The 16,026-nt window shown below is 53.0% G+C and overlaps 1 protein-coding gene across 11 annotated transcripts in view; it reads right to left on the minus strand.

Moving 5' to 3' along the window:
* The window catches only part of CASZ1 (castor zinc finger 1), a 212,556-nt gene that overhangs the window by 104,376 nt on the left and 92,154 nt on the right, over positions 1 to 16,026 (minus strand). For 6 of the 11 annotated variants that reach the window (XM_030017671.2, XM_030017668.2, XM_030017669.2 and 3 more), the window contains one exon: positions 9,732 to 9,817. In XM_030017671.2, coding sequence (XP_029873531.1) covers positions 9,732 to 9,735 — 4 coding nt within the window. In that variant the 5' untranslated portion in view covers positions 9,736 to 9,817. Of the gene's footprint in view, positions 1 to 9,731; positions 9,818 to 11,337; positions 11,691 to 16,026 lie in introns of those variants that run through there. The other 5 variants (XM_030017677.2, XM_030017674.2, XM_030017675.2 and 2 more) reach the window with 3 other exon arrangements.

The following is a 16,026-nucleotide window of genomic DNA, read 5'->3' on the forward strand; positions in this document are numbered from 1 at the left end:
AGGAGGGCAGATGCTAGCTTTGTGCTTCTGATAAAGCTTCTTGAATAATAGCCATGCAAGCCCGGTCCTGACACTGAATTAAGGGAAGCTGGAGCCCTCAGCAAACTGATTTAGCTTGAAGCACTACTTCAGCGAGCACGTGGGATGTTCCAGAGGAGGGGGACGTGATCACCCTTCCCTGATAGCACAGGGAACTCTCTGAGTTCACAGAGGCACCAGGCAGGCAAGCCCATCCCTAAACTGTTCTTTATTCAACAACCAAACCAAGCAGGCAAATGGGGAACCAACAAAGCCTGTGCCTACAGATGCTCTCTTCCAGCCCTGCTTCTCCAGGGACCAACATGGCACAGCAACGTGTCGAGGGGCAATTAACTGTGTGAACAAGCAGTGGGAGAAGTGAAGCTCAGCTCTCCAGTTACAATACCTGACCCTCCACAAGGCAGCGAGTGAGGATTTTCCGACACCACTTTTATGCCAGAGAGCACCTTTGCACGGTACCCTAAAGGGTTTATTCATGCGCTAACATAAACGAAGCCAGTTTCTAACGCATTTCACAGCTTTAACTAGGTGCTCAGGCTGCCCCGAACCAGGCCGATACTCGGTTTAATTTACTGGGCGCCCGAAAGTTGCCAGCAGGGAGTTGCCCACAAACAGAACAACAACAAAAAAGTTAATGATCTGGGCTTTTTCTTTAATAAATAGGCAAACTGGCTGAGCCGGATTGTTGGCTGGGATTCGTCTCCCCTTTATCACCCTGGAGCTTCTGTGACACATTCTCCAAATCATCAGCATTTTGCAATTTGAGGTCGTTACCAAATACTATTTTTTTGCCAAGGAAGGGAGAAAAATAAATTAATAATTAAGAAGCCCAAGCAGGGAGAGGCTGTGGGTTGGATGGCGCTGCCACCTCCGCGGGGATTGCTCAGGCACCTGGCAGCCCGCCCAGCGCGCACCTCGGTCGCCGGCTCACCCTGGAATGTGGTGCTGGCACCCAAGTGCTACTTGATTTTACTACGAATTAATCAAAGTCTCTTCTGCAAACGTCTAACACTAAATCACCACTGGCTGAGCTTCAAATGCAATTCCCCTGTTCCAGGGATTCTGCGCAAGGAGATTACCAGCTCCAGGTGAAAAGCTGAAGGGGGTTTCCTCTTTGCACATCTCCTGGTACTCCAAGGCATCAGCCTCTCCCAGCTGGAAGGAGAATAGATTTCCTGCAACTCTTCTCCCGCTCACAGCAGGTAACCGCACAGACATTCAAGATATGCTGGGATAAATCCGTCCGTGCTGCCTGACTAGAGTGTACTAACACCAGAGAGGAATTTGACTTGACTGCGAGCCGATGCAGACAGCAGAGGACTGAATTTGTAGCGTGTGTGTGCCTGCGCCCCTGTGTTTGCATAGCTGTGGATGCATCTACACACGAGGACATGCAGAGATGTGAACCTGTGAGATCTTGCGTGGGTACGGCTGTCTGCACGTTTGTGCACACGTATGTGCACAGCCTCATGGCACCGTGCGGGCAAGCAGCCACCCAGGTGTACAGAGCTGTGCAGTCAGATGTTGCGTGGCTGTCCACAGCCAGAGGTACACAGAATTCCTCTGCAGGCGTTCTTGCCGTGTCAATGTGTGCGTGCCTCATTTGTCTCCAAACCTGCAGTACCGAGCACCCTCCTCGTCGCGGCCGGTCCCCCAGAAGGCGGTGTGCTGCAGCTGGTGCTCAGGACGGCAACAGCACACGTCCCCACACCGCTCTAAAGACACAGCACTGCCCTGAGCCATGGGCGAGTTGCATTCCCCTCTCCACACTTTGCCTGTCTCAGAGCCCTCTCATATTTTCAGTGCTCACTAGACCATGAATTCACCTTCATACCAGTTACAGGGTTATTTAGATTCTCCCTACGCCAATAACCACCAAACTTTCACTGGCAGCTCGTCTTTCTCCCGGGAGACATGAAGTGCTCCTCTCTCACCTGCCCGTGGTGCTCCCACCCACGCACACCCATCAGGAGCACAGGGGACAGATCCCCAAGCAGGACACAGTAGCTAGTGACATTGCTCACCTGCCAGCGACAGCCTCTTATCCCCCCTCACATCTACACTGTGAGAAAGAGCAACAGAGCAGAGGAGTTAAAAACCAGATGGACAGAGTGAAATAGAGGAGAGGGAGACAGAGAGAGAGAGAGAAGAGAAAAAGGGTGATATAGCAAAAACAGTACAAGTGGAGGAAAAAACCCCAAGACAACAAAGAAAAGAGCAGAGAGGGAGGCAGGAAGAGCACAGGAACATACTGTGTTTTTTTGCTCCTGCACACCCCAGAAAGCAACACTCTCCAGCTCTTGACACTAACGTATTCTACAGCTCTCCCTGAAATCTTAGGGATCAACTAGACAGCCCCTGTACAGCAGCTGGACCAGCTGTGCGTGGGCTGGGACACTGAGGAGTAATGAGGATGACCTGCCTGGATGGGAAACATGGGGCTCCCCACTGGGGTGTCCGAAGGCTGTGGGAGTGCAGAAAACCCGAAACGAGAGAGTGAAACCTCCGTGCAGGGCCATGCACAAGGAAGGTCAGCAGCGTGTCCCTTTTACTGATCCTCTGTCACAAGGAAACCCTCTCTGCTCTCCGCTGGCCCAGAGCCACCTCTGCCACTCACCCTCCCACTGGCTCGGAGCCATCTTTGCCTGTTCCCCCTGCTGCAGACCTGTAAGGCACCTTTTTGCCAGCTTTCCCCTCCACTGCCACAGCACCCGTCTCTTGGCATCATGTCTTTGGCCCAAGGCCTTGATGCTCACCCCTGGCCACGTGGGCTTGCTCCCTGGTCTCCTGGGCTTTCCCATTCCGACTGAACATTTCCCAGCTGAAGCAAGTGCTGCAGCGACATTTCACTCTGAAACCAAGCATGTGCTGACAGCAAGTGGCATCCCCAGGAGCTCCTTCCTGGCCCCCAGGGCTGTGCATGGCCAGATGCAGCTGACGAGGTGCACAAGCCGCTGCACAACTTGTGGTGCCTCTTCCCCCATCCGTGCCACCCCCCAGGGTCTGGCCCAAGCTGTGTCTGCCACAATTCACCCTTCCCACCCGTCCCACCGTGGCTGTCCCCACCTCCCGTCCCACACAGCCCCTTGGAGCAGCTTGGCCCCCTATCCCAGGGGACAAAATCCCTCGCGCTTTGGCCCAGGGAGTTGACCTCTCTGCTGCTGTCATACAGAGCTCAAAGTGGGCGCTTTGTTATCTTACCACAGTTGTGGTCCTGGCATAAAACTCAAATATGACTCCTCTTCTCCACTAAGTGTGCAACAACACATTCTCACAAGCACAGGGTGTGCACAGGCACAGATCTGCACACATTAAATGGAATAGCGTGGATCTGGGAAGGGAGTTGCGGGGGGACAGAACTGCTCTTGTCCCTGAGGCAGTCGTAGCTGTCCTTACCTAAAACCAGAGACTGCAATACAGAAGGAACTGCAAGAGCCCAAAGGGACGAGAACAGGAAGGACTGAAGTGGTAGCTCTGGCACAAGCTCATCACAGCCAAACACTTTCCCGTGTCCTCAAGCTTCCTTGGGACAGTTCCTACTGCTAGAGTTTCTGCTGCATTTGCATGGCCACCCTGCAAAGGCAGATCTGGGGAAACACGGCAGAGACACCCCCGTTGCCTCACCTGCCCCGGGAGCACACCCCAGCCTCCTGCTTTCCCCATATCGCCATTAAAAAAAAGCTCTGTGCAAACAATAGATCAATAGAGCCCCCGCCTCTTCGGAAGGAAAACAAACACCCGGATCACCGCAAATTAGAGAATGTTTCGCTTCACTTCATCCAAACAGGCTGACAATTTTTTTGGGTTGTTGCCACGGCGACAGAATAACACAGCGTTCAGCCTGTTGCAGAACAATCAATTAAGTTAATGCCTCGGAGTGCCTGTTTACTCTTCCATTTAGGAGGTGCTGCTCTCGCTCACTCTTTCTCTCTTGCTTGTTTTAAATTTCTCATCCTTTGCTTCCTGCTCCTATTTCTTCTCTATTTAACCTAAAATAAAGTCCCTCCCCTCAACTACCTCCTGCTTTGTAAGGAGCCTCCCACTTTTCAGAATGATCACCCGAAATAAAGTTTGTTCCTCTCTCTGACTCCCGTAATTTCTTCTTTCTTCCTGGAAAAACAAAGAGAGACTGGGGATTTACCTTTACCTTTCACGATACAGCCCTGTCCCCTCCTCCTGGTGTGCGTAGGAACTTGCAAAGTTTCTAAACTTCTCCAGGGCAGAGTGGGCCACCTTCTAAAGTGGCAGGAGTAACTCTGCTTTTAACAAGATGATGTAACTCTTGAGCTAAAGACCTATGAAGTGAACAGAAACCCTTCCACTATTGCTATTTTTTACACTGTGAGCCATAACCATAAATGAAGACCCATCTTGGGCTAAATGCTGTTTAAAAAGGAGAACTATAAAAGGGCCTCACAAGGGTCTAGGTCTCATCCTACAGTCCATGTCAAATGAAACTTCTAAATATGTGCTTAAATGACTTTGGTTTAAGCAAAACTCTACCCAGTGCTCAAACCATTTTGCTCAACTGAAGCCTCGCTAGGATACTTTAAAGGGGGCACCACCGCCAGCAGATTGTGGCAGATCCATCATTGCAGTACTTTAAAATAAACGAACGGTAAAGCATGTCTCAGCTCTGGCCCTGACCACCAGAAGGATGCCAGGCCTTTAACCAACTCACATGCTCTTGCCACTGATTTTGTGGGTTTATTTCCTGCCTCGCAGTCAGCATGAGCAGTGACACTTGGCTGTGTAGCTTCACTGCCTGTCTGCAGTCACTTTCCCACCCTTGCCCAGTGAGCAGAGATAACAACCCTGGGTCTCCCCACAGCCCTCCTGCAGACTCTGCAGCACGTTACAGGGCACCAAAATCACAGCTCCACCGTCCTGCGGGCGAAGTAAGGTACCAGGGAGTAAAAGGATTTATCCAAGGCCAAGCCTGAGATATAAGCCAGGGCTTCTACCTCCTGATCTCTCTGCACCCTGGTGCTGTATTCCTCATGAGCACAATATTCCTATGCTTTTATCTTTGAAACCCCAGGAAAAGTGTCCACCTCCCTCATATCCTCATACACCAAAATTAAAGGAAAAGACAAATGCAAGCACGATGTGAAAACATGCAGATTCCATGATATTGTCTTATCATCCTGCCACTAGCAACAAGTGCCTAGATGTAAAGCGTACATTAATTTAGTATCGAACAGATGGAACAAAACTGTAGAGAGAGCAGACAGGGGAGAGGGGGGCTCAGACACAAGGAAAAATTATAGGAATAGGGTCAAATACGACACCTGCCCCCCCCCTTCCCAAGCTGGATCCTTTTCAAAGGACTCTGTTCTCACAAGCTAACACTGCCACCCTGCTCACTGGGGAGCGGTGAGGCCGGGTCTGTGCAGGCTGCAGGACAGCCGTGGCGGGCAGGCCCCACCGACGCACTCCCTCTCCTCCTCCCCAAGAAGAAGTTGTCAGCAGAACCTGTTGGAGCAGGGGCTCGCTGACTGCTCCCTGTCCATTACAGCCCAGATTATAAGCATATTGCACAGTGCTCTCTGCACGGTGCTGGGGAAATCCAATACGCTGAAAGGTTAATGCAATCAATTAGGGTGACAAGGAAGTAGAGTAAAGCCTTCTGAGTAGATGAAAGGGAAAGAGAGATGGAGACAGAGAAAAGCAAAGAGAAGCAGGGGGGGAAGGAGCAAAGGAAGGCGAGTGGGAGGAGGAGGAAGATGGTACACAGGGCTTGTGTTGTAGACTGCAGGGCACTGGTGTGGCCAAGGGCACTGTCCTGCCCCAGCACAAATGGGGTGGTGTGTGATCCACAGGGGCAAGGCAGGCCATGAATCCCTGAGGCAGCAGGTGGGCCAGGACTCCCCCTTCTTGGCTTCTCCTGCCCTCTCCTGCAATGTGCGGAGCCCTGCTCAAACCACGGCTGCCCAGGATGTCCTGCTGCCAGCCTGCTCCCTAATACCGTTCACTTGGGGGCTGGCAAAACTCTCCCTGTGCCTTTGCTGCACAGCTACCCAGAAGGGACGGAAGCAACTGCTTGGGTTTAGAGTTGCCATGCGAGGCAAAGGATCTCAGCAAGCCATGGGGAAGCATAAGGGGAGGAGAAAGAAGGAACAGGAAGGACAGAGAGAACTTCGTCTGGCTGTTCATGCACTGTCCACAGAGAAAAGTGAGGATGAACACGTGGCATCTCTCTGTAAACCTCCTAGAGACGCTGGTCATCACCACCGTCCACTTGCCTGCACCTACCCCTGGTGTCACGAGGAATTTTTCTTTTGGTCTGGGAGCTCAGCCCTGCCAGTGTTGGGAGCACCTGTAAAAGAGGTGAGATCTCTTCTTTCTTATTTCTCCAGCCTCCTTCCACATGTGCCAACCTGGGCTGCCCTGCAAGGCCAGAGGACAAACCCCTGCCAAATCCCAGCTGCAGCAGGTTCACCTCTGCCTGCCGAGACAGTTTGATGAGGATGCAGTGGCACTCAGCCCACCAGCACAGCACAGAGATCCCAGTGTCATAACGTGCATCCTGCTGCTCTGTCCTGCAGGGCACAGGCCTTTGCCCGGGGCATTCAGCTCAGGGGAGAGCCCTGTCCTTCCCCTCCAGCCCCCCTGAGCCACTGCAGGCTGGCTGAGCTTCTGCTCTCTGACCCCCCAAGCGGCACAGTACTTCATTAACCTGGGCTGACAGGTCAGCCAGTGCAGCCCCTTCCTACCACGGCTCCTGCTCGCGCACAGCTCGGCCTAGGAGAACGTGACACCAGCTCATTAGGACAAATTATTACTCTATAACCCCTGCCGCAATGTCCCTTAATATGCCTATTTAGCAAGAGACAAGTCCTGGTGGGCTCTTCGGCATTAAAACAACCTCACAAATCACCGGAGGCACAAGCACCGTGATCTCCGCTTCCGGGGGTGGAGGACAGGGCGGCTGTACCCCGGCTGGGTGCTGGAGGGGTGCTGAGTCCTGTGCTGTTCTTCTGCAGATAAAATGAAACTCTTGGTGCTGCTGGGGGGATGCTTTGCAGGCGAGGAGTTGCCATCTGACTGTGGCTCACCGTGCAGCCAAACGTGCGCCCAAGTTTCAGAACAATGAGGTGATGCTCCCCGGTTGAAATCCACTGCAAAAGTATTCTGGAAGGCCCATTCAAACTGCTGGGCCTGCTTCACTCTGCCTTATCTCTGCTTAACTCTGCCCTCCAGCACTACCACCAGTGTCATGTTCCACATGAGACCTACAAGATTCAAATGTTTCCTCTGTTTCCCTGTGATAGACGTGAAGTCACCGCCTGGCTTCACAAATTCGGCCGCAACACTAACCCTACTTGCTAGCTCCTTGCAGGTTAACCAGCAAAGCCAGCGAGCAAGTTTGGAAGCTGACGCTGTTGGCAGGCACCGTGCGCTGCCTCCCCACGTAAGGCTGTGCTAAACTCCGGGGGAGTAAGCCCATTGCACATGAAAGCAGTCGGCTTGCACCTTGCGGGGAGAACAGGACTGCAGGCTGTCTGGGGCTAATCCAGAGATTACAGAACCTCCGCAATTTTGGGCACAGTGAGTGAGATATCACTGGGGAAGACAGAAACACAGGGAAATGTCAGAGGAAGGCTGCTACTGAACAGGAACGGGGAGCATGAGGAAATCAACCTCCAGCCTGGCCTGTAGGAGAGGGAAAAGGGAGAAAGAGAACAGTGATTCATATAACAGAGCACCAAAGAGAGGAGAGAGAGAAGGGACTGCGGTGCCATACCAGGCAGGAGAGAGTGTGGAAGAAAAGTAACAGAAAGAAGAAAAAGAAGAAAGTGTGAAAAGTGCGTGATGCTGGGCACAGAGGAAGGCAGAATGACAGCAAACGGACAGAGAAATGAGGGACCTGAGAGAAAGAGATGGAGGGAGGGCGGGAGGAAAAGGAGGAGAAAAGAGCAAGAATAGCCACGCAGCGAGGAGCACGCGGGCGAGGCAGAGCACTGTAACCAGGGTTGTGAAGCATGAAAAGGGAAGAATCTGCCTGTTCCTTTCAGCGCTCGGAGCATGGCGCTCGGTGGTGACCTACACTGTGCCTGGCTGTGATCACGTTTTCAGGGCCACTGCCTGCCGATCCCAAACAATGATGGGGAGCCTTTGAAGTCAGAGAAAGAAGCCGCAATGTGAACTGGGGACTTTCTTTTTTTTTTCTTTTTTTTTCCCCCCCATTTTTTTAAGGGCGGGGGGAAGGAGGGAGGAAAAGGAAGGGCTGAAGTGGCGGGGGGAAGGTTGGGGGAGAGGTTGCAAGGACAAAACAGAGAGTTGCTCTCGGCGGGGTGCCCCGAAACGAGAGAGACAAAAAGAAAACAAACAGTTTATGAGTAGGGCACATGCTGCCTGTGTCTGCATGCCCCGCGCTGCCGGCCCCCCATGCTCCCAGGGAGGCTTCTGTTCCCCAGCAATGATGGATGGACGCATAGGGCCATTCAGGCCTGCCATGTTACAGCAACGGTATTTACATAACACTGGCCTTCCACCGGTCACCTCTGACACTGCCCAGCCTGGCTTGGGGCCCCCTCCCGCCCCAGCCAGCCCGGGCCCCTCTTGATACCGCTCGGACTCAGCCTATGAGCTCCCTGACGCTGGGGCTCAGGGGTCCCCACTACTGCAGGGATGCTCCAAGCGCAGACACACCGCAGCGAGTGCTCCCGGCACCTCTGAGGTGATGTCCCACAGGGCAGAGCACTCCCCACCCTCCCCACCGCCACTGGCCTGGTATTCAGACTTGCCTTGGCGCCTGGGGAGGGAGAGGAGCAATGGGAGAGGCTAGACTTGGTGGCGCTGCAGAGGGTACAGCACAGAGATGTGGGGAAAAGAGTGGGAACTCTTTGGCTGACACACAAGGGAGCCCCGTGGTCCTCCCGGGGCCAGGAGGAGGAGGCAAGGACAGTAGGAACTGCCTTGGCATGGCAGGGACTTCTCAGTGAGCATCACCTGAGGTGGCATAGGGACTCTCCTACCCACCACATGGAGATGAGGCTTTTAAGAGAGGCAATCACCTTTCATTTCCTTGGGCTCTAGGCCTCTAATTCTTATCAGGCATGGACTAAGTGACCATCCAGCTCTAGGAGACTGCGAAGTTGGGGGTCTTCTGCAATAACACAGACCATGAGGGTCTAGGTAAAGGGAAAACCCAGAAAAGTCAGAATTCTGCTGGAGACACAGAGCTGCTTCCATCCTACCAGCATGATGCTGCAGTCTGAATGGATAAAAACGTGCCAGAGGAGGAGGAGAGCGTGCACATCACCATCTTAAATTATGTGAACTGAGCTCAGCAAAACTTCACAGTAGATGGAGACTGCATCCTATTCAGTGAGAAGACCTTATCCATCTCCCACCAGCCCACATGGACAAAGATAAAGCAGTACCCTCCTCACCAAAGCCCTTACACACATTTTATCTGTAAAGATAGAGGCAGTAGAGAAGATACTGAGGAAAACCCACAGTGACAAAACCAGGTGCCCAGAACAACTGGTGTACAAAGACAAAGATGAGATTAGGACACACACAGGCCAAGTCTGCATTAGACCTTCTTCTATTTTCATGTCTCTTTATAACTAACAACAGGCCAATCCCAGAAGTTCTAGTGCAGACACAGCCACAGCGAGCAGGCCATAAAGTGTGAGAGACACACAGAGGAAAAGAGAACCCAGGAGGGCGTAGTGACATACCCATTGCAGTCTGAAGTCTCTCCTACCTTTCGGAGATTTCAAGGCCTGGTTTCTTGCCTCTTTTTTAGCTCTAAATTCACTTCATCCTGGGGAAGGAAGAGAAAGACTCCAGTTAATACACAGGGCACACCTGACCAAGAGCCAAGGCACAGACACTCACAAAAGCTGGGTGAGAACCCAGCTGCAAGCGGGGCCAGCATGGGGCATTCAGACTTCGCACGGGAACAAAGTGCTTTCCTGCTCCTGGCCGCACCGTGCAGTGCCATGCACACCACGAGACACACGTCACTCCTGCACTTAACTGTGCATAAGACTCCTAAAAAGGACTGGGAATAATTTAGCATAGAGAGAGCACTGGCTCTCTCAGGCCATTACGCTCACTCTCTCAGGCCATTACTGGCCTGAATCCTGCTTCCCAGGTACCACAGACAGACCTTGTGCTGGTCTGCACCATACTCTGCCCACACATCCAAGGGCGCTTTCCGGTCCATGCCAAATTTTTCCCTTTCCAATCTTCCCATTTCCTCTGCTGACCCCTCTTTCCCAGAGGTTCACCAGTGTGTTAATGCTGAGGCCTCCCTTGCACACCAATGAGGCACAAGATGACGGGGTGCAGGACTGGGTCCCAAGGCACTGAACCCCCTTATCCACTCATCTGTGCGTCTTCCTTCCTGGAGAATGCAGAGAGCGAGGAGGAAAGAGAAAAGGGAGAGGGGAAAAAAAGTCACAGCAAAACACATGAAAAGTAAATTGAATTATTTAAAACCATATGTTCCAAAAATGTGACAGAGCATAAAAGCCGTGCCGTGAGACTTCCGGAGGGGGTTATCCTGCACAGGCAGGGTGGGAGGACAGCTCGCGGGAGGGGGAGGACTGCTCCACACTCAGCCAGCCAGGGACTTCCCTCTCCCAGAGCCGGAAGGTGGCAGGGAGCACAGGGTGGCTTCACGCACAATGGCAAGGGTGCTTGGCCCATTCCTGCAGTCTCTGTTTTGCAACCCTGCCAAAACAGCTATCACAACTGCCCGAGACGTGGCAGTGAAATGCAAAACTGGCCCGAGGTCACGCACAGTGAGTCCGTGGTTGAATCCAGGAGCCCCAGCCGCCTGCGCCAAGCACCAGCTCACAGCATGCCTCTCTCTCCAGGGTGCAGCAAAGCGTGCCGCAACTCGGCTCCTTGTAGGGACCCTGCTTTAGCCCCTTGGAGAGCAAAAGTGAGAGGGACTTGGCTCTGGGGTCTCTCTGCTGCCGCTGTGGCTCGCCCCTGTGTTTTGGGGCCCTGGTGCTCCATGCGTGCGGACGGCCTCCTCCTGTCACTCACACTCCACCGCTGCCTGCACGCTGCGCCAAAGATAGATGCCTGGTGTTGGCTGGGACCCAGAGTGGGAAGGAGCTGGTGAGATATCCCAGATGGATGGACGGACACGGAACGCAGAGAGCCCCTCGGGTGAGGAAGATGCATAACCAGCCTGTCTCCTTCCTTTCCCACTCAAATCCTTGTGCTAACAAGGCTGAGGGCACGGCTGGAGTAACAGCTCCTCCACTTGAGGTCCTTCTCCCACCCTGGCACCCTCTGTCCTTCTGGCTCTCTCATCCCCTCTCCCACCTTTTTCTTCCCTTTGTTCTTCCCTTCTTCCTTGCTCTTTCCATCGCTTTCTCTGCTATTCTGTCATGCTCTTTTCTCTCTCCCTCCCTTTTGTTCTCTCCCCCTTTACCGAGCTCTCTGCCTGTAACTCTCTCTGCCTTCCTGGCTTCACTCCCTCGCCCCTGTGCACGGTCAATTCTTGGGTTTGAGTTTTTAATTGTTTTTTTTACTCCCCTTCTTTCGGCCGCAGCTTATCAATGATGCAAGAGGAATAACGCCAATTTACTTAGAATGTGTAATCCCCAAATCAGATTGGGGGATTGTATGAGGCAATATGACCTTGCATATGTCTCCATTAAAGCCAGCCAGGCCTCCTCTTGTATTCTGTGTTCCCAGTACATATTTAGACAGATAACGCTAATTGTACTTGACATGTCCTCTTAAGGATGGACTCTTCCCTCCCCCAGCTCTGCCTGCTTCCCTGCCTGACAATGCGCCAGAGCAGAGCCCGCTCGCTTGCAGCGTGGCACGGCACGGCACCTGCGGGGCTGGCTGGCCGGGTAGGCATCCAGCACAGCCCGCGCGCCCAGCTCCGCTGCGAGAGTGCCAGCCGTCCTCCCCAGCGCTGCATGCCTCCGTGAGGGAAGCGAGGCCGGCTAGCACTGACAGGGCAAGGAGCAGGGGCAGGGGGAGCGTTGCTGGGACATAGTTAATCTGAGATTACACACTGTTACTGTGACAATCTTGGATTCTCCAGAAAAATGAGCAACGTGTCGCCACCTGTGAAGCCATGGGTGCCGCCTCACCCTGCCCCTCTTCCTGCTTACCCCACTGCCACCCTCCCTCCTCCTCCTCCTCCTCCCTACCTTGTCCCTGCCTCCCTGCCCTCCTCCATGGGGCTTCCCCTTTGACTTGCTCCGGCCCCCTCTTCTAACTCAGGAGACCAAAAGCTGGCTCCCTCCCCTGAGTCAGAGGAAGACAAACCTTCTGGGGACAGACCCCAGCCATGACATAATACCCCTCACCAGAAAGCATGATGCTCCAAAGCATCTGGACAAAGAGAGGAGACTTGCTCGCCATGACCATCTTCGAAGCCTCCCTCCTTTCCAAGGAAGGGCTTCCACCCCACACCTCTCAGCTCCCACATCTGGGCATAAAGCTCTTTGGATAAATATTTATATCTGGCTACTGGCCTGTGGATCCCAGCTCCAGCTTCTAGGGAACATCGTGAAGAAATCATAGAACCATAGAATAGTTTGGGTTGGAAGGGACCTTTAAAGGTCATCTAGTCCAACCCTCCCTGCAGGGAGCAGGGACATCTTCAACTAGATCAGGTTGCCCAGAGCCCCGTCCAACCTGACCTTGAATGTTTCCTGGGATGGGGCTTCTACAGCCTCTCCAGGCAACTTGTTCCAGCGTTCCACCACCCTCATCATAAAAAATTTCTTCCTTGTATCTAGTTTAAATCTACCCTCTTTCAGCTTAAAACCATTACCCCTTGTCCTACTGCAACAAGCCCTGCTAAAAAGTTTTCCCCCATCTTTCTTATAAGCCCCCTTTAAGCACTGAAAGGCTGCCTCTTCCCCGTGCCTGCCCGTACATCGCTGCTCTAGAGCAGACAAGCAGGACGCAGGAGGAGGAGGGGAGCTTATTCCAAGGAAACCAATGGATCCAAACTCTTCACCAAAGTGGACTCAGATTTTTTTTTTCCCCTTGACACAACATCCTAATTCGACTTTTTCAGTATCTTTCCTTCAACAACCTTTTTCCTTCCTCCCCTTCCTACCCGGCAACTGCGCATTTATTAATTCATGAGGCACTAATTAGTTCTTTGTTTAATTTTGTGTTAAACAGACTGACCGGAATGATAACGACTTGCAGCGTTGCATTACGGTCCCCAACCGCCCCTGTTTTCTGACAACAAGGGAGCGCAGTGAGACTGGCGTGATGAACCCCAATTCCCACTCCAGTTGCACTTCATTAAGTCAAAATGTGACAAGAAGCTTAGAGAGCAACTTTCAGATCGGATCGCACATAACAATTGGGCAGGAAACTTTCCGAGGGGGAAGCGGGAGAGGCACTTGCAGCGAAGGCTGGCACCACGCACAATTCCCCGGCGTGCCTGCCTTAAAGGAGCCAGCTCAGGCTGCCGGCCGAGGCAGGACTGAGGGCACGTGCTGGCAGTGAGGGGTGCTGGGGGAGGAAGAGGAGAGGAAGGGCGACAAGCCAAGCCAAATGCACAGCAGGGCAGGGTGGGAGGCATCACTCCTTTCCGCTCCCCTCAGTTTCATTTGCAACGATGGGTTGTGTTGGCAGCCTGTGGGATGTGCAACCGAGGACCCCAGGCAGCGTAACCCCTCAGCGAGTCACTCGGGGAACTCTGAGGGCATCTTTAGGCACCTGCAGCTCCATGCCTCAGTTTCCCTCCCGTAGCTCTACGGTGAAACAGCTGGTGATCCTCAGCTGCTATTCAGCTGTCAAGAACTACACAACTGTAACGGAGTCCCCTAAACTGCAAAGGGAGAGGTCGAATATTGGCACCCACATTGCTAAAATGAGAAGTGAAGGAACAGCTCTGACACCAGGAAGAAGGACGGCTACTCTCACAGGGAAAGAGCTGTGCCTTCCTTTAACTTCGTAGAGTGCCTGACGCTCCAGTGGCGCTACCAATTTTTGAAACTGTCCTGATCAGTCTAGTATCAGCAATAAACTTGGTAAGCCGCAGAGCAAGTGCCCTGCATCCTGAGCTCGGCCCTACAGGTGGGAATACAGCCACCACAGCACTGACAGTCCTTGAGCTCTCTGCTGAGTGCCGCATGTGCCTCACTAGTAGGAGCTACGGCACAGGGTTTGGGCACGTGGTCACCTGTCTGGCCTGGCCCAAGCCTCACCTGGCCAAAAAAGTCCGAGCACGACTTATTCCTTGGCACTGGCCACCAACGGACTGACAAACAGATGACACAGCCTGGGTCATAACCAGGCTCAGCTGGATCTGTCACAGTCTTGTTGGCACACGAGGGTGTACAGCATATGGCCAACTCCTTGAGCCCCTTTTGGCTCACTGAAGTGCAGTGAAATGTAAACAGCCTACAAGAAAGTGAAAAGGGTCTTAAAACACCTCCCGAGAGGGTGAGTGGGTGTGAAAAGGAAAAGAGGACTTCCTAAGCACACAGAACATGGAAGTTTTGCAGCAGTTCAAAATGCACCTTCTGTTACTGCATGGACACCAGCTGTGGGAATAAGCCAAGATCACACAAAAGTGAAACGAGCTGGGAGGTCTCAATGCCTTTTCTAGCAGGTATTTTTCCACACTTCTCCCTCATCCCTCTCCCTCCTTTCCCAGGAAAGGAAGACTCATCCCTAGCCTTGCTCTGCAGAGGCCCAAAGCTCAATTAAGGTCCAAAACACTGGCAAAGCCACGTGAGGGACTCTCTGTTAAGGGTCACATCAGGACTGGGGAGTGACACTTGAGCTGTGTGAGTGTGCACAGCAGCATGTCCTGAACAGGGCAGGGGCAGAGGAGTGAGCACTGTGACCAAAGCCTCTGAGTCTCAGGGGACGCCTGCATAGCATCAGTCTCTACGTGCATTATCAGTATTTTCACCTGAGTGAGCTCTAAATGTACGAGTCTTTGGGGAAGGGGCCAGGCTGCAGCAAGGTATCACAGCATGGTGTTTGCCAGTACACTCACAGCTGAACAACACACGGATCTGCTAGCAGACGTGTTTGTGCTGGCTTCCATCTTTCATGAATCTGGAATGCAGCAGGGACCTCTGTGACTGACAAGAAGACTGCTCCTCCATGACAGAAATCCCAGGAAGACACCAGATCCCTCTTATTTCAGTTCTGCATGTGCTCTGGATCCCATAAAAAGGCATATGTAGATATTAACACTCAGCTGGAGGGCTGGTCTGGTATCCAGAAAGGGCAAAAGCACCCATTAACACCTGAAGCAAGGATAACTGAGAAGGTCCAGGATTGCTGGGTACAAGAAACACCCCCTACTGTCACCAGCCCGACAAGCCTTCTTGGTTTTGCAGAAGGGCTGGAATATCCTGGGTGCTCTATAAATACAGCTGGGCCTTGTCATCTGCTGAGTAGATGTTTCAGAACAAAAGGCAGCTACAAAACCCATCTCTTTCCTCTGCAAGCCCAGCCTGGGCTCTGGGCCATGGACCCTGCCCAGGCGCTGATGCTCAGAGGAATGCAGCTCACACCCTCCCTCAGGAGTGAGGGGATGGGGCAGCGGCACAGAAACGTCCCCAGTCTGGCCCAAGCCTGGCCTGAGCAGGGGGAGAAGCTGGTGAGCCAAGGTGAGGAACCGGCACGACCAACAGGGCAGAGCAAGGGGCAGCTGAAGGACACCCCGAGTTTCCTGGGACAGAGTCCTGCACGCTCTCACCACACAGTCACACCCAGCTATCATCTCCTACCGATCTTGGGCTGCTCAGGGAAAAACGCATAGGCTGAAGGGGAGGGAAACTCACGTTATCTCCCATTTTCCCCTTTTTCAGCTGCCATTACAAGGCAATACCAGTAGCGCAATACAAACCAACTACATCCACTGATTGTTAGGGCTACACAGCTGCCAGTGTGCTCCACAAAGTTTTGTGCCGAAAACGAGGGTAACAAGCATCCCAAATAGGTCATGGTCTGCCCCTTCTTCCTAAAACAACAGGCTGAAATGTCCTAGACTCCATCCCCAATCCT

This window comes from Aquila chrysaetos, chromosome 6, assembly GCF_900496995.4.
Source record: "Aquila chrysaetos chrysaetos chromosome 6, bAquChr1.4, whole genome shotgun sequence".
Lineage (NCBI taxonomy): Eukaryota > Metazoa > Chordata > Aves > Accipitriformes > Accipitridae > Aquila > Aquila chrysaetos.